This window comes from Gopherus flavomarginatus, chromosome 17, assembly GCF_025201925.1.
Source record: "Gopherus flavomarginatus isolate rGopFla2 chromosome 17, rGopFla2.mat.asm, whole genome shotgun sequence".
Taxonomy (NCBI): Eukaryota; Metazoa; Chordata; order Testudines; family Testudinidae; genus Gopherus; species Gopherus flavomarginatus.
The window spans coordinates 12,465,529-12,489,133 of record NC_066633.1 but is presented as its reverse complement, the minus strand read 5'-3'; the positions used below and the strand labels follow the sequence as shown (position 1 = coordinate 12,489,133).

At 46.6% G+C, this 23,605-nt stretch overlaps 1 protein-coding gene across 2 annotated transcripts; it reads right to left on the bottom strand.

Moving 5' to 3' along the window:
* Positions 1-23: 23 nt before the first annotated feature.
* Positions 24-23,605, bottom strand: CRAT (carnitine O-acetyltransferase). 2 transcript variants are annotated; one of them, XM_050926192.1, is made up of 14 exons: positions 23,362-23,605; positions 18,322-18,585; positions 17,581-17,699; positions 15,281-15,334; positions 12,233-12,398; positions 10,744-10,918; positions 9,998-10,176; positions 8,863-8,963; positions 8,139-8,258; positions 7,465-7,587; positions 6,683-6,818; positions 5,557-5,619; positions 4,913-5,050; positions 24-4,323 (listed from the first exon to the last, which is right to left on the bottom strand). In XM_050926192.1, exons 1-14 carry the CDS (start codon positions 23,398-23,400, stop codon positions 4,108-4,110), a joined length of 1,893 nt encoding a protein of 630 aa, XP_050782149.1. In that variant the 5' UTR covers positions 23,401-23,605; the 3' UTR covers positions 24-4,107. The 2 variants fall into 2 exon arrangements, with proteins under 2 accessions (XP_050782149.1, XP_050782150.1); XM_050926193.1 differs by lacking the exon at positions 23,362-23,605 and adding an exon at positions 19,146-19,990.

Below are 23,605 nucleotides of genomic sequence, written 5' to 3'. Positions count from 1 at the left end.
TGGGGGGGTGGGTAGTTGAGTCATTTTCCCAAAGATGAGGCAAAAAATGTAAATTGCTTCAAATTTAATTAACACATCCCTCAGCTCTTCCAGAGAGCCTGTCATCCTAGAGAAGTGGAAAAGTCACCTTAAAAACTACGTTTACTTTTTTTTCTAATGATTAACATACTGTGTGGCTATGGCAGTGTTTGTCTACAGTGCATTAAACCCTACAACTTCATAGAACCATCAAGCCAGTGCTCTGCAACCTGCGATTAGGGAGAGAGCCGTATACTTCTCCAGCACAGTTCCTGCCATCTGCTTTCTCTGGCTATTTATACTATGGCTGCTATGGCACCATAGCTATGGTGCTGCAACTCTAGCATAGATTCAGACTACAGCAAGGGAAGGTTTTTTTCTGATTGCTATAGGAACTCCACCTAAATGACTGATTGATAGGCACATTCTTCCATTTTTCTAGCTGTGTCTATAGAAGGCGTTAAGTCACCACAGCTACGGTTCTCACTGGTGTGGATTTTTCATATGCCTGTGTGCTGTAGCTATATTGATGTAAGATTTAAGTGTAGACTGGGTTTCGGTCTGCTTTCTTTTTCCATCCCTGAGAGAGCTGCACATTGTTTGACATAGCAATAAATGCCTATAAAGGCCCCTTGTACATTCTTGGCCAAGTTGAGCAGCCTAGGAGATAAGAGAAACTTCAGCTAGAAGCTGACAACTTGTCGGTACATAGCCTCTTGCCTTTAGCTAGGTGGATTGAAAAGGAGCAAGGAAGATAGATGACTGCCCTCAGAGAACTAATCCTTGCTTTCTAAGTACCTGATCTCTTGCTCTTCTCCCTTACCATGGAAGATGATAAATTCCTATGTGACCTATTTGGTCTGTGACTCTCAATGAACATCCTTAGGTAAAGATCATCATCAAACTTACACCTAGAGCATTTTCTGCATAGAATCAACCCTGCTGGCAACATTTATACTTTCATTATTTATGTTGGAAGAACATCACCAATCCTTGCAGGACACCGATTACATTATCAAAAAAACATTTAATGCATTTAACTGGCAGAGCATGCAAAATCACTGGCTGTGCCATCAACCCCACCTCAGCTCCAAGAGTTTAGTTGTACATTATAAATCTACATATTTCCCTAATTATTCAGTAAATCAGTAGTTTCTTCATAACTTTTACACAGCCTTTAAGATCATGGACACTTCTTGGGCAAGTGACCAGCTAATAAAAAGTAAACAAACAAATCTGGCACTCACAATAACCGGTCACAGCAAGAGAAAAAACACTTTTAAAAGAGAAAACCCTGTAAACAGTTGTAATGTAATATAGCAGCTCCCCTGTTAATTCTGAAGAGAGAATGCACAAGCTGGATCTTTTGTTTCCCTGTGTATGGCACATAAAGACCTCAGCTCCACAGCTGGAGAAATGCCACTGAAGCCAATGCAATCTCCTGCTTTAGATCTGACTTAAGAATAAAATCAGACCCATCCCCTGTGTTTTCCATTATTAGCAGAGTGCACTTCCATCTCATCCTTTTCAGTGGGCACTCGCCTTTGAATGATTGTCTCTCTTATTGAAGGGGGGAAAGAGAGAATTCTTAGTTTCTCAAATTAGCCTTGTAATAAGAAGACATGCCAATATGTAGCGATACCGTGGTTGAAGGCACTTGGTCTTTGGCCCCCTGGCCACAGACCACAGTAGGGTAACCTCAGTTATCAGCAGGCATTATATTGACTTATTACATACAGGGAGGGAAAAAAAAGTTTACTTTGTCTCTGAGTAAAGGAATCTCTTCCAGAATAAAAGCCTCCATAAAAAGTAGTGGTTTTTTAAATCCCAGCATGACCTTATCCATTCCAATTCATTCCAGAAGGTTGCAGTCTCTTAAATGGTTATGTAAGTACTCATTACATATAATAAATATTAATAGTGATTAAGATTTTGGGTGGCCTCTTGTAACTTTCAGTCTCATTCATTGTGGAAGAATCAGATAGCTAGAGCAGGTGTGTTTGTGCTCAGAGCTTTGCGTTTCATGCTCCCATTGCTTTCTAACCATCTCATTCCATTTATAATATTTTTTAAACTTAATTTTTTTAATGGAGGTTTGGACAATCATTAGCTGTACAGGTGAGTTTCAGTAAAACTTTCCCCTTATTATTTAGTTGGGGGGTGGAATTTGAATTTAAAACAGAGCAGGTTTGCATCAATAAAAAAAAAATTAGATGGGGTGACTAAGTGCTCATAAAGAGAGGTTTTCAATAATAGTAGGATGAACGTACTTCAAATTGGTCACACCCCTCTACCAAGACACCTTGATTGTGAATGCTCTCGAGGCCCAACACCAGAAGAGCAGCAATGACCCTACTGGTTGGGTGGCTTTGTGATATGGACAAGCGTTCATGTGATAAAACAGACTACAAATGCAAGCTATTCCTTGGTTCAGTACCCATACGTCTGGGCTTGCAGAACTACCATTATTCCACTGCAGGAATAGCATCGGTGGGAGCAAACAACGCACCCACTTTTCTAATGGCAGTAGATCTATGGTTTCACATGCAGCCCTAGGAAAGATATTGGCGGTTTTATATTCCTTTCTTCTTGTGTCACAATATTTTTTAAATTGCACATTTATAAATATATAATTCCTTCCTTTCTCAAGGTTCAATCAAACCAGCACAGACATAACTATATTCCACGAAAGAGCAAAATTATAAATCACCAGGGGTATAAACAATACTAAGGCAAGAAGAAACCAGGTTCTGCTGAAGAAGTGCTGTCAGATTCCTATGGAAAAGGATGTTGTTGGGGGCAATGAACAGACATAGTCTATACATCCTAGAGTAGACTCCTGTGCTTTCTTTACTACCACAATCTTGGCAGGGGAGAAGCGTCATTCTGCAGCCTTTTTTTTCCTTCAGTTCCAACATACATCACCGATGCAGTCCGGAGGCATTTTTGGAAACTTGATTAGAAGGGCTCATTAAGTTACTTAAGCACCTTCTCCTTAGACTAAAATAAATGCAGCATAGAAAGCAGTGCATGATATTTCAGTTTGCAAGTAATAAAGGTCAACATGGTTGCCATCCTTTTTTCCCCATTTGAAAGAGAAGGGGCAGAATGAAGAGAACAGGTTCTGCAAACAACATCAAGGTCTATATCATCCCTCCCCACTACAGAATATTTAAGTGCATAAAGTCAAGGCCAGCAGAGCCTGCACATTTTTAAAAAAATCAATTAAAATGCATCAATTTAGTAGAAGCAACACAAGAAAGCCAAAGAGGCTCCACTTGAAGAGCCTGAAGCTCTGAGATGGAGACCTCCCAGCAATCCATCACTTTATGCTTAAAACACACAAAAAAAGGCCAGAGTAGGGGAAGTGAGTCCAACTGTAGCAATGGTGTTTCACAGTTAGCGGAGAAAGTGCAGAAAAAGGAAAGACCCAGGTGTTAGAAGGATGGGAAAGGGAACATTCCTAACTGTAGAAAGTGCACAAAGACCAGTCCCCTAGCAAGGTTATGTTAGGAAGACACTTCTAGAAAAGCAGCACAATGCATCCTAACAAGACTGGATTTCCTCCGATTTACGGCATTTATCCCCCCACCCCAAAGTTCAATGGCACTGATGACACCACTTCAGGAAGCATAGCATAGCCCAAAAGAGATATTTCCAACCCTAAAAAGCCTGAGACAGCAGAAAGATCCAAGTGGCCTCAGACCTACGCAGCCAGGAGAATACTCCACCTAGTGGATGAAGAGTGAAGGATGGGGTGAATGTGCTTTCTGTGTTCTTTCCACTGTAAATTCAATCAAAAAGATGTTGCTCCAGTATCTCTTCAAGGGAAGAAAGGTGCACTTTGCACATTGTGGGAAAGATCTCTGTCAGTTCTAGCTTGGAATAAGGCAATGCTTCCTTTCACTTTGTGGTCTGATAGCTGGAGATTACCACTCCTCAACTTCTCTGCAGAGAGATGTGTGCCATGTACTCTTCTAGATTCCTAATGGAGCCCATCTCCTGTTGCCCAGTTTTTGGAGAGCTGGGAGCTTCTTGTGCACATGGGACAGCTCCTAAAGCTTAGGAGCTGTGAAGCAAGTTCATTTTTTACAATTTTGATTTGGGAGTGGATTGGAGGAGGAGACGCATGTCCAGTAGCGCCTTCTCCAGGTAATGTGCCAGGCGGGCTGCATTGGTTTCGGCACAGCTGTTGTACGCCGACATTGCAAAGTTGATGTGGTCATCCATGGGGTTATAGCAGACTCCATAGCCATCTGGAACCACTGGACCAAAGCACATCACACAATCTGTCTTTGCTGGGACCTACGGTGGGAAACAAACAAAAAGAGGAAGAAGATTACAAAAGCTGTTGACTACTCCCAACTAACACCCCAGGTAAGTTCTTCAGGGCAGAGGCATGATATTCAGACCCATCTGTTCAGCTTCTAGTACGCACTGGATGCTTTATAAACAAACACATAAACCAATTGTTTCTGCTATTCCCCAGCACTGTGCTAGTGCTTCCTATCACCCTCTGAAGAGACTTGCGGAGGAGCAGTTATCCACTGAAGTAGACTCATAAGGACAATAAGCCTCATGCAATACTGCTGCTGTTACATTGTGCTGGCAGGGCCTCCTCATTACCACAAGCACTTGGTATCTACCTGGCAATGCAGTGTCCAGCCTGGGGTGAAGAAGATAATCTGTTAGAATGGCTCTAGCAATTGTAAAGTCATAGTCTTCAGATTCACCTCACGACCTCTTTAAAGGTCCAGCTCAGTTTGTTGTGGGGCTAGATTCCTATGGCACCTATGCAGAGCAGTTCCTAAAGGAAGGGGGTGGTGGAGGAATGTGGAGAAGAAAGGGAGAAAGAATGATCGCAGCACTCTCATATTGGTCAGACACTTCTTACCTGGCTGGTTGAGAGGTTGAAGTGCATGGCAACGGCATAGGCTGTATCCATGAACAGTTCCGGCATGCTCACTAGATCCTCAATGGCCTGAAGCTTCATGCCTAGAAGATGACGGTCTATTGCATTCCCCCTTATTGCCTGAAAGGAAGAGATAAGAGACTGGAGAGGCAGGGGAACAAAAATCCGCACTATCTTCAGTCTGAAACCAGATTTTAAAAATCCTCTTAAATTTAAAGTAGAAAGAAAAAAACCCTAACTGTCCGTTAAGAGCAACATTTGACAAACAGATGGAACTAAGCAAACCCTGTAACATCTCAGGATGGGATCCCTGTGATTTTAACCCCCTCCTGTGCAACCTTAGCATCTACAGATCCTGGTGATGGGGAGAATAGGAATTCTTCAGAGCACAGAAAATCAAGTCTGCAACTTTCTCCTTTGCCCCCAGACACCAGGGATACTGAAGGAACTGTGCAAAGAGGAAATGAAGTCAGTACTCCAAAGCATTAACTGGTCAGAATCAATCCTAGGGGCAGTATTAACAGGCTGGCTTATATGCCTAGCACCATAAATTGGGATTTTTCTTCCAGCAGCACCTGGTTTACCTCTGCACAGTCCCAAGCCTTGGAGCTGTATGGGACACTCACCATATCTGTGTAAGCTCTGTGTGCCTGTGCAGCTCTCCTCAGCAGTTCCACCTTCTCCTGGTTCTAAGGAGAATACATGGAATGGACGTTAAAAATGTGCTGCCCGGTGATTTCAGTAGCTCACCTGCAGGATGGCATTTCTGCCCCAGCAGGTGTCTGCTTCAAGCTATTGTGCACTTAGATCGTATTGTTTGGCTGAATTATTTCTCTTCCCTTTCAGCTCATGAGACGCTATCCTTAAGTGATTCCATAGGGACTACCCTTTATCCTAGAACTGTTGGAAGCGGAGATGTCAGTGGGACGATTGAGATGACAAAAAGACAATTCTGCAACCAAAGGAGGCAAGTCTTTGCAAGGGGATCAATACAGAGGTTCTACAGCAAACAGCTGAACTCTGACTCAAAACTCCATCCCCAGGGAACTGACTTTCATCACTTGCTAGGTTCTAGTCTCGCTTCTTTGTCTTCTAAGAGAGAACCAGAGTCCCTGTCTTTTTCACAGAAGGACTGAAATGTGTTTCACAGAAGGACTGAATCTGGACATGCTTGGAAACAACAGTGTCTCTGTATCTCCAACTTTGGGACACCCCAAACACTATACTATGTGGTCGGGAGCTTGTTTCCTTATTTGTACAACTCCCCATCTAGAAAAATTGCTATAGTTAATTTAAAATGTTAGAAGTTAATGCATTCTACTAACTGTGTTCATCCCTATTAATTTAAACATGTTCTAGCAAATCTACTCCCCAAAATAGTATATTTGTTTGCCTGTATATTATCCAAAGTTCATAGGTCAAAACGAGGAAATGACCTTCTGAATGATACATGGAGAACCTTCAAGTCCAGTAATCTAGTACTTAGGGCCTGACTGGTTAGAAATTCAGACTGATCACATGATATAGGGTTAGAAACACTCACCTTGGATTTACAGAGCTGTAAAAGGAAAGCTGAATAGACCCAAGATTTGTAATCGTACTCCAGATTGTACCTTAAAACAACCTCAGATCAGATGCAGTTTTTGGCTGAGACCAGAGGATACAGATGCCACCCTTCTAGGGTGAATTGAAAAGCAGTTCTCCCTTTTCTTTGGGGTGATATTAATTCACTCGGTCTGTTGGAACTCTCACCTGCTTGCTAGGGTTGTCCATTGCCTCCACAAACTTCAGAGAGTCCACGGAGGCAGAGCGGATAGTGTCTGTCCGACCCAGGCGGAACATCCTCAGTGAGGCACTCTCATATGTAGCACAGACCTGGCCATACATCCTGAAAGATAGGGAGGAGAAGCAGCCACAGAGGAAGAATTGTCCTTGACAAGAAGGGGCTATGCAAATCTTATCCTTCGCAGGGAAATCGTCCAGGTGAATTTCTGGTCCGAAGTATGCAGTTACATCTGCTGTATTTCTCCCTTGCATCCTCCCCACCTCCCAGGGAAGAGTAAATTCCATGGAGGAAGGATGAGAAAGATCAGAAGAAATGGTAATTATGTGGACCAAGCTGCATCCCTAGCTGACTGACCCTCCTCTACTGGTATTTCATGCATTGCTCTTGGAGGGGCTAATCTTGCCCACTCCTTTTGTGACCATGAAGGGCCCTACACAGAGCAGAACCAATGCTGTTCCAGTGCATGGGGAAAGGGCAGGATTTGAGATGTCTGCACATGGCTGTAGATCCATCAGCCATTGACGTCTAACCCTCCCACATGGAGGCATAGCGAAAGAGTGGGCTATTGCAATAGCTCACCACCCTGTAGCCCAGTGGTGTTTGCGGTTCTTTCTCCAAGCCCAGCTAGTTGGGTTTGGTGTTTGAGCTCTAGTCAGCAGTTTTGTGGAGCAGGGTAAGAATTCCCTTAGGCTCTTTAGACGGGAGATATGGGGGCTGGAAAGCTAACTGCCTGCAGTCTGCTCCTTACCTATAATAAGCCAGCTGCAGGGCCATCTGAATAAACGCATCTGGACTTATCTTCTCCAATTTGGGGAAGTTTTTTCCAAAGTGGTGAAAGACCATCACCTTGATGTCCAGATCTTGCACCATTCTGCAGAGAGAGAAGGCGAAGAGAAATTCTTCAGGATGCTCCTTGCTATTACATGGCAAAGGCCCAAGCCCCAGAGCTTCTGTGAGCCCTAGAGACATCAATCTGCTCAGACCGAATCTGCACGAGGACAAAGGGATCTGCCCCACCCGATCTTTTCACAATGACCTCAACCTCAGTAACTTGATGCACGTGAAGCACTGTGCAACTGGTTAGATGCAAGAGATTTTCCCACTGCTGGAGACAGGATCCCACATTACTTGGCCCAGTGGCTTGATCCAGTACAGCAGGTCAGGTTCCTGATCAGAGACATCCCTCTCCATAAATAGATTGGGATGAATAAGCAGTTAAGTCCCCTTTCAGTACAGCAGTTACCTGTCAGGAGGAGGCTCACCAATGCGCTTTTCAGTCACATACAGTATAGTTTATGCCCAAGACACTGGGCAAGTTTTCCGAATAATGCACTGACATTTTCTTTGCCACCCAGCTCTCCAAGTGGGCACATAGATTATTCTCTTGCTCACTCACTGAGCTCTCCCACCCACTTTACTCACATGTTGAGGTTCTGCTTCGCCTTCTCTATGTCATTCTTGATTTCTGGGGTGATGTTAAACCGTAGCTTCTTGGGCATTGGCAGAGGAATCATGGGTGATCTCACCAGCTCTGGTTTCTTCCTGCACAGAGAAACAGCATTGAAACCATTTAGCCAGACCTCTGTCTCCAGCCCTTTGGCCTATAGGATTCTGGTGCCCAGTAGACAGACTCAGATCCCGCTGTAGTGAACATGGTGTAAATCCCTGACTATGACATTTTGGGTCTATGTCACACACTGCAAAGCCCTCTGTCCCAAATTTCAGCCTTACTGACTTGACAGCTGCTCTCTCCATGTATGCTTCTGGTGAACAACTAGGAGAACAAATGCAGAAGTTTGGATCATAGTGATTCCTTCTCCAAGAGGTTACAGGTCTAATGCTCTTCGAACCCTTTAAAAAAAATGTTCTATGGATTCCATCAGGAGCAAACATTCAGCCATATAAAATGTAAGCCCTCGCTTCTTGGGAGAGTTCAAGCAGAAGCAAAGTTTACCATTCTCAGCAGGTGGCTAATCCCTGGTCATTGCTACAAGAGCTGCAGTACCTAACTTGAGACCCTGTTAAAGTGCCTCCAAAACAGATGCCTGGAGCGGGAGTAGGGAAATGAGCTGGTGAAGGGGAGCTGTACTATGGATGGACAGTTTCAGATCTGTGTCCGGCTCAGAGACAAGTGAGCAAGCCTCACGTGTACTCCACGATGTGATCCAGAAGGGCAACGATGGGCGGGCCCTCCGAGGGAGCGTGCTCATACACCAGGCCACAGGAGCCGTCCTCAGCAACGATAAACTGCCAGGAAAACCAAAAAGGCAGTGAAGAGAGGCCTCCTCTACAGGGCCAGCACTAGCCCAAGAGGGGTCTCAACATCTCATTACAATGTGCTGGAGAAGACCTCAGCCCCATCAGCGCATGGTAACCCACAAAGTCATCACCCAGCTCCCAGAAGGAAGAAACTCCACAACCAAGGCTAGGAGGATTTGGTATCATCATTATATTCAATAAGGCAGGGGGAAGATGGTCCCACTGACGGAAGATGCATCAGAGAGGCCAGTGTACCCTGCAGTATGTTACAGCTTCAAAGGGTTTGATTTCCTTGGAGTCCCATGTAACACAGCAATAACACCAGTTCCATGCAGACTTTGGTTAATTGCAAAGGTAGAAGAACTTGGCATTGCCCTGTAAACAAGTAATGCTAAGCAGAAGCTGAATAACCCAAAATGTCAGGATTATAAGAAGAGTCCTGTCAGAGCATGGCTACATCCCCCTGAAAGGCCCGGAGGTAGCCTCCTAATGGAGGATGCGGGCCTTGAATGGTACCATTATAGAGCTGAAGGGAGATGGGGATTGAAGAGATGTTGTGGGATGGCGGCAGATGGCTGAAAGAAAAAGGTTAGCTTTTGGCAAACAAACAGGGAGAGCAACAATCCCATGGGAAATACAAGAAACAGACCTTGTTAGGCTTGGTCAGCCTCCAAACAGACAAGTCACTGTACACCGCAAGCAGGCAGTTAATTCAGGAGTAATACAAAGAATAGCTTGGCTGCATTGAGTGAGTGCTGCCAGGAACCTAGGAAACAATGAGAGCTCGGTGGACCTAGTAGGAGAGTGAGAACTTGTTTGACTGCAGGAGAGAATCCCCAACATTCTCCACCAAGCCCACAGGCCCTTATGCTGTTCGCATCACTCCCTTGCTCGTCTCACTTCCCGTGCCCCTTTTGATCTGGGAAAGTCTCCTACTGAATGATTCAGGGGACATTCCAGTTTCAGGAAGTTTGTCTCCCCCAGACCCCTGCCTCTAGTTTCTCGAAAACACCAGCACCCACCTGAAGGGTTTTGTCAAACCATCGGTTCCCACTGTTCCAGCGACTGCCTCCACCGTGCAGCATCTGAGCTGCCATCCGGCTCTTGTAGATGTCGTCAGACACCCGGGGAATGGGTGAATCCAGGCAGACGGTGAAAATGCTCTTCTCGATTGAACGCACTGACTCCTTGTTGGTTTTGTCTGAGAAGGGGGGAGGGTGGAAGATGATGGAAGTGGGTTGAAAAAACTTCATTTAATTGGAGGGAGGGTAAAATTCAGGAGAGCAGGTTGATGGCACTTTGTGCTCTGACTCCCTTTGTAAGGAAGCATCTCTTGACCATGCTGCAGTGGTATTCGAGTGTTGAAGCTATGGGCTGCATGGCTGTTACAGATTGGAAACTGTGAGCCTCATAGGGATGCTCCTTCTAACTTGTAACAGCCCACTGATTTTTTTAGCTGGGTTATTGGATTTCATCCATTTTGGGGGTGAAATACTCCAAAATTTCAGCTCAGTCCTGGAGCAAACCTTGAACATTTAGAGGTCAGGGTGTTTAAAACAGAAATAACAATGCTTTGCAATGGCTTTAATCTGGACACAACACAGCTGGATAAATACTTCCCCCACTCAGACTGTTAGAAAGCCCAGTTATCTGGTCAGTGTCTGCTTGCAGAGGGCTCATAAAGGAGGGAGAAGCCCAGGGCGCACAGCACTGCATAGAGGGCAGCAGTTTCCAGCATGGTGATCCACATGGGCGGAGCAGCACAGACCTTTGATGAGGTGGTTGTAGGCCTTGGCCCAGCTGTTTCGGTGGTTGGTAGTGAGGATCCCAATTGGCTCCTTGTTTGTTTGGAGGGAGGTGTTCCAGATCTTCTCCAGCTGAATGAAGATCTGATCAGTGGTGAGGGGGCTCCCATCGCTGCTGTAAACATCCAGCTCAAAGAACTGGGAAGGAGGGAGAGAGGCAGGATTTATAGCAGCCAGTCACACAGACTGACAACAGCCTCCTCCAGGAGGCAAGAGCAATGCTGAGGGCTCAGCTAAGAGGCTGATGATTGGTAGGTGGAGAGGAAGGATGGCCCAGTAATTAGGGCATAGCCTGGGAACTGGGAGACCCAGGTTCAATTCCCTGTTATGCCACCAGCCTCCTGTGAGACCTGGGGCAAATGACTTAACCTCTTGGTGTCTCAGGTTCCCATCCATAAAACGGGGTACTAGCACTTCTCTAGCTCCCAGAGATGTTGTGAGGACAAATATGTTAAAGATTATCAGGTGCTTGGATACGGCAGTAACAAGGGCCAGATAATTAAGACAGTCAGAGAAAAACACTCTTCTCGTAACACCTTCCAGGTTCTGCAGTTTCTGAGACCTGACCATGACTAGGGCCCTACCAAATTCACGGCCATGAAAAATGTATCACAGATCATGAAATCTGGTCTCCCCCCCTGAAATCTGGTGTGTTGTGTGCTTTTGCCCTGTACTATACAGATTTCATGGGGGAGACCAGCATTCTCAAATTGGGGGTGCTGGCCCAAAAGGGAGTTGCAGGGGGTCACAAGGTTATTTTGGGGCGGGGGGTGGTATTGCCACCCTTATTTCTGTGCTGCCTTCACAGCTGGGCAGCTGGAGAGCGGCGGCTGCTGACTCGGCCCAGCTCTGCAGGCAGCAGCGCAGAAGTAAGGGCAGCAAAACCGCAACCCCGCCCCTACACACACAATAACCTTGCGACCCCCCGCCCCACACAACTCCTTTTTGGGCCAGGACCCCTACAATTACACCACCGTGAAATCTCAGATTTAAATACCTGAAATCATTAAATTTACAATTTTTAAACTCCCATGACCATGAAATTGACCAAAATGGACCATGAATTTGCTAGGGCCCTAGTCATGATTGTTGGGTCCATTATCCCCCCCTCCCTGCCCTCCAAACCAGCAATTTCTAGCTCCAAACCAAGAGCAGGAGACTGAACTTGCAGAGACTGGAGCTAGGAGGGAGAGAGATGTGGGAATGGAGCACTCACATACTGCTCACACACACTGCAGTCCCAGCCATGAGGCTCAATCCTGCTCCCAGTTGATGGCAAACCTGTAACTGACTTCAGGGGGAGCGGGACTGGTTCCCTGGGGAGGTGAACTTTGTATTCAGAGCCTTTTTGCTTATTTCTCTTCCTTGGCAAAGACAGCCAAAGGAGGCACTTAAATCCAAAAGAATAACCCAGGCTTCCTAAGACTTCCACTAACCGAGAGACTGCTGTACCTGGAAGTTGTGAACCACAGTGATGTGCGAGGGCGGCTTTTTTCCTTTGGCGTAGTTCACAACGGAGTCGTGCTTCGAGCCCGGGATGCGACAGGATGAGAAGATCTGGTAGTACTGGTTCATGCAAAGAGGTTTCCCACCCAGGTATTCTACTGGCAAGGTCTCACTGGAAACGTACACAGAAAATAGGGAAGAAAACAGCAATCAGAATGCCTGCCTTCCAGTGATCCGCACCTGGCATGCTCTCCCCAAGCCCAGCACCCTATCACAGCTGCTCCCGTGAGGCACTAAGGGCTAGTCTACACTAAACTCACTACAGGGGTGCAGCAGTACTGATGTTGCTGCACCACTAGTGGTGCTAGTGCAGACTCTCCAAGCCGATGGGAAAGAGCTCTCCCGTTGGCATAATTACTCCACCTCCTGAGTGGCGGTAGCTCTGCCAGCAGGAGAGCTTGTCCCATGGACATAGCACAGTCCACACTGGCGCTTGGTTGGTGTAACTTACATCACTCGAGGGGGTGGCTTTTAAGTTATACTGAAATAAATGCTAGTGTGTACAAGCCCTAAAAGATTTGGATATTAGAAGTCTCCTCCACTGGGGGCTGATCATCCCCACCAACTCTCCGAGCAGAGGCTACCCAGCATGTACATTAGCTGCCTTTTGTTTTACGTAGGAGCAAGGTCCTTTTCTCCACATCTGCTAGCATGGGAAGAGACAGACCCATGGGCCTACACTGCAGCCTATTGCACTTTGCAACATCAGGCCAACAGGAGTTGAGGCCTGTTCTACTGAAAGATGCATGGAATTTAGACCTGTTCTTTCAAGATTAGCAGTGGGTTACAGGACACAGGTTCAAATCCAGGCCTATGTCTGGAGTGACCATTAGTTGTCGCCATCTGATTCTTGGTGTGGTGGGTGTCAGTTCATAGACTCCCAAGGCCAGAAGGGACCATTGTGATCATCTAGTCTGTCCTGCGTGTATAACACAAACCAGAGAACGTTCCTGAAATAATTCTAGAGCAGATCTTTTAGAAAAATATTGAATATTCATTTAAAAATTGTCAGAGATGGAGAATCCATCACAACTCTTGGTAAATTGTTCCAATGGTCTGTTATTCTCACCATTAAAAATTGACCTTATTTCCAGACTGAATTTGTCTAGCTTCCAGCCCTTGGATCATGTTATGCCTTTCTCTGTTAGACTGAAAAGCCCATTATTAAATATTTGTTCTCCAGTCAGGTACTTATCCAAGTAATCAAGTCATCCCTTAACCTTCTCTTTGTTAAGCTAAATTGATTGAGCTCCTGGAGTCTCTCACTATAAGGTAGATTTTCTGACTCTTTAATCATTCTTGTGACTCTTCTCTGAACCCTTTCCGACTGGACGCAGGATTCTAGCAGCGGTTGAACCAGTGCCAAAAACAGAGAGAAAACAATCTCTCTGCTCCTGCCCAAGATGCCCGTTTATGCATCCAAGGACCACTTTAGCCCCTTTGGCCACAGTGTTACACTGGGAGCTCGTGTTTAGCTGATTATCCACCACAACCCCAAAATCTTTTTCAGAATCAGTGTTTCCCAGGACAGAGCCCCATCTCCTGTAAGTACAGCCTACATTCTTTGTTCCTGTACACATTCACGTTTAGCTGTATTAGCACACGTACTGTTTGCTCCCACCCTGTTTACCAAATGATCCAGATTGCTCTGAATCAGTGATCTGTCCTCTTTATTATTCACCTTTCCCTAAATTTTGTAGTCGTCATCTACAAATGTTATCAGTGATGATTTTATATTTGTTCTTTCAGGTCAATGATGAAAATACCTAAATAGCACAGGGCCAAGAACAAATCCCTGTGGGACCCCACTAGAAACACATCCACTCAATGATTCCCCATTCACAATTACATTTTGGTTATGTCTATCCAGGGATAAAAGACCCACAGGACAACCACAGCGGTTCCATGTCAGCTGACTCAGGCTTGCAGGCAGACGGCTTTTAACGCATGCTAACTTGGTTGGGTTAAAGTTAGGGCTTTAAAGTGACTGGTTTAGCATGGGTTAAAAGCGGTGTGCTTGGTCTGCACTGGGCTTCTCAGATGCGTTAGCTAACCTGCTAATATCACACCTGCAGTCCTAGTTCGGACAAGGCCTTTGTTGGCAGCCTCATCTCAGAGGCCAAGGACTGGGGCATGGGGGATTGGACTCCACTCTCACCCAGTGGTCCTCAACCTGTGGACTGCTTGCGGCCCAATCAGCACACAGTTGCAGCCCACGTGACATCCGCAGGGCCATGCAGTGTTAGACTATATATTGTGTGGCTGCACCCTACATAACACATAGATAGACAGCAGCATATATAGCCCACACTGGTAAATAGGTTGAGAACCACAGAGAATGCCCCGGCAGGTGGGGAGTCAAAACACATTGGAAGCTTGTGTGTTCTTGCTGCCTGAGCTGGACCAGTTCTGTGGATAAATTAAGGATGTGAGTCTGCAGGGCTTCAGTCAGGCTAAATTCCCTGCAAGTACATACATAAGAGGCCTCCCAGAACACAGTGTGAAGGGAAAAGTTTCTGTGGCACTGCAGATTTGAACTCTAAACATCATTACAGGAGACCCAAGAAGCAGAACAGACCAGGCTTATTTCCCTAGCCAGGTGGAGTAAGAGGCAGAAGTAAATAAAGAGCATAAAAAGGAGAAAGTCAGTTTGCTTTTCTACAGTCCAGTCAGTGCCAGTGACCCTGGCTGCTGTCAGCTACACTTATTAGGGGCGCTATTCTTTAGATACATGGATTTTTATCTTGACAGTTTCCCTTTGAGAGAGAGAGAGAGAGAGAGAGAAACTTTTGACCTGGGCATCCCTAAGTAAAGGCAGCACGGACATTTCAGTTTGCCAGAAATGCCTCTAACAGAAGAAGAGCTCTGTGTAAGCTCCAAAGCTGCTCTCTCTCACCAACAGAAGTTGTTACAATAAAAGATATGACCTCACCTACCTTGTCTTTCTAATATACGGCGACCAACACAACTACAACAACACTGCATCTAACTCACTTGTCAATCATGGTCTTGAAATCCAGGATGCCCTCGATCAGCTTGGCAGCAAACCTGGAAAAGCCAAACACAATGACCAGAGAGACACAAATCAGAACATCTGGGACTTCTGAAATCCTGACCCCCTAGAAAGAACAGTGGTTTGGATTTCACCCCCTCTGCTGAGAGAATGCCGGGCTTTCGGGACAGCAGAGCACAATGAGTTCCTAATATCCTGAGCCCAGGCCAGCTGTGGCTGTGTTTTGGGTTAGCTGGGTAGTGCCAATGAAACACGTTTTTTGTTCGCTGACCCAGTTCAGGTTTTTTTTAGTATTTGTGTGGCTGTAGCACCGAGAGGCTCCAACGAAGATTGGGGCTCCCTTCCGCTGGACACTGGGCGCATAAAAGAGAAGGACCCTGCCCTGAAGAGAGACAAGACAGACAAGGGTGTGTGAGGGGAACAGAGGCACAGAGCAGGACATCACACGAAGGTCTCCTGCTGTTGCACAACTTGCGCTAGTACCCAAGCTCCAAGGATAGTAACAAAGGCTTGGCTAGCCTAGAAGGGATTCAGGCAGGTTTAATCACCCTGTCATCTTGGAACTGCTCTGCAGCTGAATTTTGAAAACATGGAAACTGAAAGAAACATTTCCACTAAAGATCCAATGGAGAAGTTTGGTTTTTTTAAAAACAACCCTCCTTCCACCCTGCCCCCCAAAATACCCCACTGTGTATTCCCTTGTAGTGTCTGAGAACAAACTTTGCTGTATTTTGCATTGCTTCTGCCTGAGAGAGTGAAACTGACTAGAACCAAAAATAAAGCCAGCTATCCTTTCATTTTCAAAGCGGAGAAGAACACAGAGAGTAAAGGGCATGACAGCAAGGTATTTGTTCTGGTTCTTTTTAAAGTGCAGCACTGCAATGCCCAAGCATTCAAAAATTGTAAGTCAGGCCCCATCACAAGTCATGAGATAAAAGGAAGTTGGATTCCATCTTCTGGTTTCTGAGCTGTTTTAAAGTAAAATACAGTACCAAGTATCAGGAGAGTTGGAAACACTAATTTTAATAACTGTCAGGGTCAATAATATAAGGAAAGATTTTTAAAATAGGATTTTTAGCCCTTACACTGTCTCTTTAAGACATCCTTCCACCTCACTGGGCTGAGACAGATCTGGCCAAGTGAGTATACAAGACCTGGCATCAGACAGGGAGGGAGGATTCTTTTGCTCTTATTTCTCGCTCTCTCACACACTTCTCTGGTTGGCTGATATTTTTAACCCAGCCAGAAGACAGCCTGATGACAGGAGCAGGTGATGACGGGTAAATGTGGAAAAGGTAACCCTGTATAAAGGTCAATGCTTTGCATCCACAGAGCCTGGACTTCCCAGAGCCTAAACCAGATCTAAGACAAAGCTTCACATGCATGAAAACAAACAAATAAAAACAGGGACTAAAATCAGCAGCAGGCTCCAAAGAGGGTGAGAGAATCAATTCCATGCGTATGGGAATGACTTCAAAACACAGCATCTGCAACATGAATTAGCAGAAGGGAAACACACAAACTGCCAGTGTTCAGTTGCATACAGGGCTTGAGTAAGGGGAAGAAACACACTGGAGACAGCAGCTGTGGATTTGACTTGTGCAACTAATGACAGAATAGTGGAAAGCCCTCTGCAACTGCACACAGTCTTGAATGAATCTACAGACACACACAGCATTAGCTGAGTAACCTAATTCATGCAGTCGGATGACTCTTCCCCCAAGTCTCCAGAATCTAAAGTCAAATTTAGGTTCTCCTAAAGTATCTTAGGTACTTTGTATGGCTCCTGTCACCGTAGTATCTGAGCGCCTCACAATCTCTATTTATCCTCACAACGCCCCCCCGCCGCCCCGTGATGTGCAATTATCCCCATTTGATAGATGGGGAACTGAGGAACAGAGGTTTTAAGTAATTTACCCAAGGTCACAACGGAAGTTAGTGGCAGAGCATGGAATTTAATCTAGGTCTTCTAAGTCCCAACCTCCTCCTCTAACCGCTGGACCATCTTTCCCCTTCTATCTTTCCCTTTTGAGGGAATACTGCTGGGAGATGCCCTCAGCCTCCCTGTAGCCAGCACTCTTATCTCCTTCCCTACAATGCTTCCTGCTGGGAGAGGCTGCACTTGAAGTAGCTGTGAGCCTCCCCATGGCTAGCAGTCATCTAGGCTGGGTGAGACTTGCTGGGTGAGACTCACCTCCTCCCACCAATCCAAACCAACTCCCCAGCAGTCCAGCTAACAACATTTGAAACTTTGGGGAAGAAAAGCCAGAACAGTCTTTACCTGAGCTGGCCTTGCTGATCCACAAAATCCTGTTTAGGTAAAACCACGCCAGGGCTGGAGTGAACCACAACCGGTAGGCGGTATTCGAGGTAAGCCGTCTTCAGCCACCAGTCAGAGAGCTGAGAGAGAAACAGGAAGCAGGTGAGAATGGGGGCTCCAGACTGCAGAGAGCGGGATGCCCACTTTGCAAGTGTGAGTGGTCCGTACCCCACAAAACAGCTGGAAGATCATCCTGCAACACACCATATCCCACAATACTTTGCAAGAGAAGAAGATTGTGAGGTTTGGGTCATGGGATGATTTTTCAGCCATTTTACAGACTAGGTAGAGCAGGGGGCCTGTGGGATTGGGTAGGGTGGGGCTGGTGCTCCAGAGGTTGGAGCAGTGGGCTTTTCCAACCTTCTGGGGGCAACTATCATTTTAAAGGACTAAGACTTTAGCTGTAGCAGCCAGTGCCCATGACTTCCCATTCAGCTGCATGTGCCTCAGCTCAACATGGGGCTTGGGCAGCTCTGTGCACACAGTGGAGAGAGAGAGACGGTCAGCAATGTGTGGTGCACTAGGTCTCAGCACAGATGTGTGGGGGAGACTAGATTACCAGTCATAAAAGCACAGGTGCCAGTGGCTGGGAACCACTGGCTTGGAAACAAGGACAGTGATGACCCCTATAGGACCTGACTCAGATCCTGCCTCCAACCTCTCCTCCACTGACCAGGACTCATGGAAGTAGCACACACATACCCAGTTCTCAGTTTTCCTGGCTCTCCTCTCCAGGCCCTTCTGAAGCCTTTCCCCAACGCCACCTGGTTTCCGGAACTCATCCACTAGCCCCTTGGTGTGGGTCCATTCCTCCTCGCTGATGATGGGCTGCAGAGCCAGCAGGTAGCGATCCAGGGTCTGCTGAAGAGGCGGCACCGGCAGATGTGGCAGTCCCTCTTGGTGGGCTAAGTATCTGCCTGTGAGCTTCCTCAAGGCCACTGGCTTTAGCCAGCCAGATGGCTTTGCCTGCAAACCACAAAGCACACATCCAGACAATCTTCCCCACAGCGCAAGGGAATCAGCAGCTCAGATACATTGAGTTCCCTGTCCCTGACAACGCAGGGAAGCCTCAACATCAGGAGCAGAGACCTCAAAGCACAAACACCAGACATTTATCGACTGGTTACCAAAGTGAGAGGATGATGAAACATCCAGAACAGCAGCAGAGGCACGGCCTCCCACAGGGATGTCGATTCTCAGCCAGCTAAAGGAAATGCCACTGAGATAACACATTTGCCCTTCTCTAGTATCTTCCCTCCGAGGATCTCCTAGCACTTTACAAACATTAATGGGAATAAGTCTCAGAGTATCCCCTACAACTATACAGTAAGTAAGGACTGTCCGTCAGCCCCTCAAATAAAGTGCTTGGCTCCTTGCAGGATCTGGCATCCCGAAGGGATCAAGATCTCTGAGAAGGTTAAAAAAAACACAACAATTAATCATTGAAGCATGAAGAAAGAGTGCAGGGTTGAAGAGGAAAGAAGAGGTTAAGCTACAGAGTCGAATGATTATGTACCATACTGTACCTTCTCTGACTGCTGCTTCCTCTCCATGGGTGGAATGAGGAAAACTCCGTAAAACTCTCACTCTCTCTGCCTCAGATTTCCTCTCTAATCTTACCCTGTTCTATGGTATACACAGGGAATCACACACTTAGCAACCTTTGCCATCTGACTGCGCTATTCTGTTGAGAAAACACAAGACCAGACATTGCAATGCGAGCAGTTGTGTGGGAGGGGCAGCAAACCACCTCCCATGTGCTGGCAAGACACTTTTCCAATTTTTCCCTTGACCTCAGGCTCAGTGACAGCAAGAGCTTGAAATCGCTTCCGTACTCCACCCCCTGCAACTGGGTCGTTTTCCTGTTTATTTCAGGGCTGGGGAAGGGGGCCCAGCTGACAATTCTGGAGAGAGACAAGCCTGGTCTATGCACAGGTCGTGTGGCTAGCAGGCAGCTGCGAGAGCTTCCTCCAACAAGCTGATCAGGCGGGAGCGTCTGTACTGATGAAAGGGGAATCCAATCTCCATGGTCTATTCAGGCTTTTCCCTCTCCACACAGACTGCCAACTGGGGTGGCCACTGCAATGACAGCGTTCCTGATGTGAACGGTTGTCTGCTCGGAGCTAGACCAGGGGTGGGCAAACTTTTTGGCCTAAGGGCTACATCGGGGTATGGAAATTGTATGGCGGGCCATGAAAGCTCACAAAATAAGGAGTAGGGGTGCAGGAGGGGGTGAGGGCTCTGGCTGGGGGTGCAGGCCCTGGGGTGGGGCCAGAAATGAGTAGTTCAGGGTGTGGGAGGGGGCTCTGAGTTGGGATGTGGGCTCAGGGGTGGGGCTGGGGATGAGGGTTTTGGGGTCGTGGAAGGGGCTCCCGGCTGGGACCGAGGGGTTTGGAGGGTGGGAAGGGGATCAGGGCTGGGGCAGGGGGTTGGGGTATGGGGGAAGGGTGTGAGGGCTCCGGCTGGGGATGCAGGCTCTGGGGTGAGGCCGGTGATGAGGGGTTTGGGGTGAAGGAGGATGCTCTGGGCTGGGATCAATGGGTTCGGAGGGCTGTGGCAAGGGATTGGGATGCGAGGGGTGTGTGTGGAGGGGAGACTCAGGGATGAAGGCTATGGGCGGCACTTACTGCAAGCAGCTCCCGGAAGCATGTCCCCCCCTCCGGCTGCGAGGTGCAGCCAGGTGGCTCTGCCTGCTGCCCCATCAGTAATCACCACCCCTGCAGCTCCCATTGGCTGGGAACTGCAGCCAGTGGGAGCTGCGGGGGCGGCACCTGCAGACAGAGCAGTGTGCAGAGCCACCTGGCCATGTCTGCACATACTAGGAGACAGAGAGGGGTCGTGCTGGCTGCTTCCTGGGAGCCATGTGGAGTGGGGCAAGTCCCGACCCCACTCCCTGGCTGGAGCATGGGAGCAGGGCAAGCCCCAGACCTCACTCCCTGGGCTGGGGTTGAACCAACAGCCTACTGACAAAAGGCTTTATCCTGTAACCAGTCTCTAGAGTCACATGCACACTAATTTAGCATTATAGCACTGCACATCATGAGTTCTGGGCTGTTGGCAACTTCGTCGTGAGATGTTTTCTAATGACAAACAATAACGTTACATGGGCATTCCAGACATAAGGAAAAACAAGAAGATGAATATCAGCCTCTTCCAGTCTTAACAGCATGTGTTTAACTAAATGTAATTACGCCTCTACCCTGATATAACGTGAACCAATATAACACAAATTCGGATATAGCGCGGTAAAGCAGCGCTCCGGGGGGGCAGGGCTGTGCACTCCGGCAGATCAAAGCAAGTTCGATATAACGCGGTTTCACCTATAACACAGTAAAATTTTTTGGCTCCCAAGGACAGCGTTATATCAGGGCAGAGGTGTAATAAAGGACAGTCGTACAAGCTATCAAACTTTTATGCAACATTATTCCAGTAAGACACACCATGAGAGAACTATTTTGTTTTGTTTGTTTATTATCAAGAAAAAAAAAGTCATGGATGGATCACAGTGAAAAGGCGAAAAAGAAAAATAAATAATGAAAATATCACACCAACACAAACTCAAAATCTGAGCATCACATCTGGATATTACCCCAACCAGCCCTTACTTGTTAATTTTAGTGCCAATATCTACCAGGCACGTACTGAGATCTCAGTGAACAAATCAGGAACATAGGAGCAGTCAGTAGACCGCTGACTCTCCTTTCCATATGAGGAAGGGTGGCAATCCACACTTACCAAGTGACCCTCCATCAATGCATATATCCACAGGGAATTTATGGACTGCCGTATGGCTCCATCTCATGTGTGTTCTGTGCCAAACCTTGTTCTAACTTTGCTATAGAAGTTACTTCTCTACCAAAGGCAGACTCATGACATGGCCCTATTACATGTTAAGTGGTTTTAATTTAAGGTAGGGATTGTATTAGTTTGGTTCCACCTCCACAAACCAAACCAACCTGTGTTAATCAGAGTCCTCGTGTACTCTTTGCCATGTAGATCGGCCTTTCATGTCCTATTCAGGATTTCACTTAGCAACACTTGTGGGTTTGAAGTCACAAGGAAGGTCTAAGTAATGTCTGATTCACTTGTTACCATCACATCCACCCAGCCACATGCAAAGTGTCAGACGATATGGATATTTTTAAAGAAAAATTAAAAATCACAGAGCCCGTGAGTCCCCAGGACAGGCAGCACGGCTGTGATGTGGAGAAAAGGGGATTCTTTCAGCAGGTAACAAACAAAAATCTGCAATTCTCCTAAGCTCTGTCAACTATGGCTCAAACCATGCTAGTTTCAACCCTGGTTCAACTATGATCCTGACAGCAAGGTTCTAATATAATTTCCCCCTTACTGGTGTGGAAAGAGATTTATTAAAGGCACCTCACTGCTAAAGGTACCCACTTCCTTAGAGCCTTGACTACACTAGGAAATCGAACTGATGCTGAGAATGATTTTCAACCACAGTCCCCCTTCATCTGATATAGAAAATGGCCTAAGTGTTGGCATAAAACTGACAAAAGCCATTTAATTGCCACTTCAGGGAGCATGACTAAGATCTGATAAAAGCACGTGTCTTTTGCATGGTTTAGTAAACACTGGTATGATACAGTTGTAACTGAGGGAAAATATTCATCCATAGATCATGGAAAGCCTATGAGAATCCTGCTGGCAGCAGCTATAACCCAAACAGAACCATGTAGTCCTTTGCACTGGAATGTTCAGCAGTCTCATGAGTAGTAAAGTCAGTTTGCAGGACTTCTCCCCTACGTCGCACGTGGAGAACTTTAAGCAAACTTTGGCTGAATGATGCAGCTACTATACCCATGAGTTCAAGATTACAAAATGAAAGGAAAGAATCCAGTTAAAGTACATAGTGGGACAAATGCAGAAGATTCCACTGACATACTCCTCCTGGAATATGTGAATATTTTCTTAATCAGTTAAAAAAACAAACAAAAAAAACCCACTGGCAGGCACATATCAGCCCTGCTATCAGTTCCTAAGAAAACCAAGAGGGCGGCACCCAGGTGAAAGGATGAATCAATCACTAACCTAGCCCTTGGCAAAAGCTTGAGTTGATTAAGGCACATAATCAAGTTCTGCAAACTGACAAAGGTTGTTCCCAGTCCAGGGTAAGACCTAGGAGATGTCTTGCTAGCAACAGACACCGGGGGAAAAACATTACAAAATCAAAACCCTCCAGTGGAACAATACTCGCAGCCTTTCACGGACTGTGTCAAATCCGAAGAGTGATCCTGGCAACTGGCCAAGACCATCCCATCCCCATTAGTGAAGTTACTATGCATTGAAAGGAAATCCCTGTCCTTTAGGGGAGAGTTCTGCCTAACAATAATCCTCCTGCCACACCCTCTAATTTTAATCATCTTTCTTGCAAAACATTTTTACATCCTACAAGAAAATCACACTGCAGCTGCTTTGGTACAAGCCAGATCTTCTCCCCCCTCACCCATCCCATAAAGTCAATGCTGGACATTTATCTCACTGCCCCCCTCAAATGTCCCTGAGCAAAAAAACTTTCAGGTTTCTCCCAACTCTGCCAGTTTCTCAGAGACTCTAGAAGCTCTGGCCTCATCCTCACAAGACTATATCAGACACCTCTGGATAAGGCCATGGGTCACTGTCCCAAGGTTGTTCAAAGCAGGGAAAGCTCCCCCCGCCCTTCTCCCTCCTTGCTATGAACATTAAACCAGCCTGCAAAGTAGAGATCAGGCTTTTACTTACCATGCTCCTTGCTATGAAGGCCAGCATAGCCCCGTGCATGCACCACCCTGGCTACCAGCCACTGTCCTGAGTGAGCAAAGTCCTGTAAACACAGCAGCCCCGGCCTTGATCTCTGCAAGACACAGGGACAGTCAGCTACAGTGTAACTTCAGGAGCAACAGCCCAGATACAGTGTAACAAACCCACACTGCCTTCCCTGGCTCAGCAGCCGTTAGGGGAGGGCACAGCAGAGCAGCCATCTTTG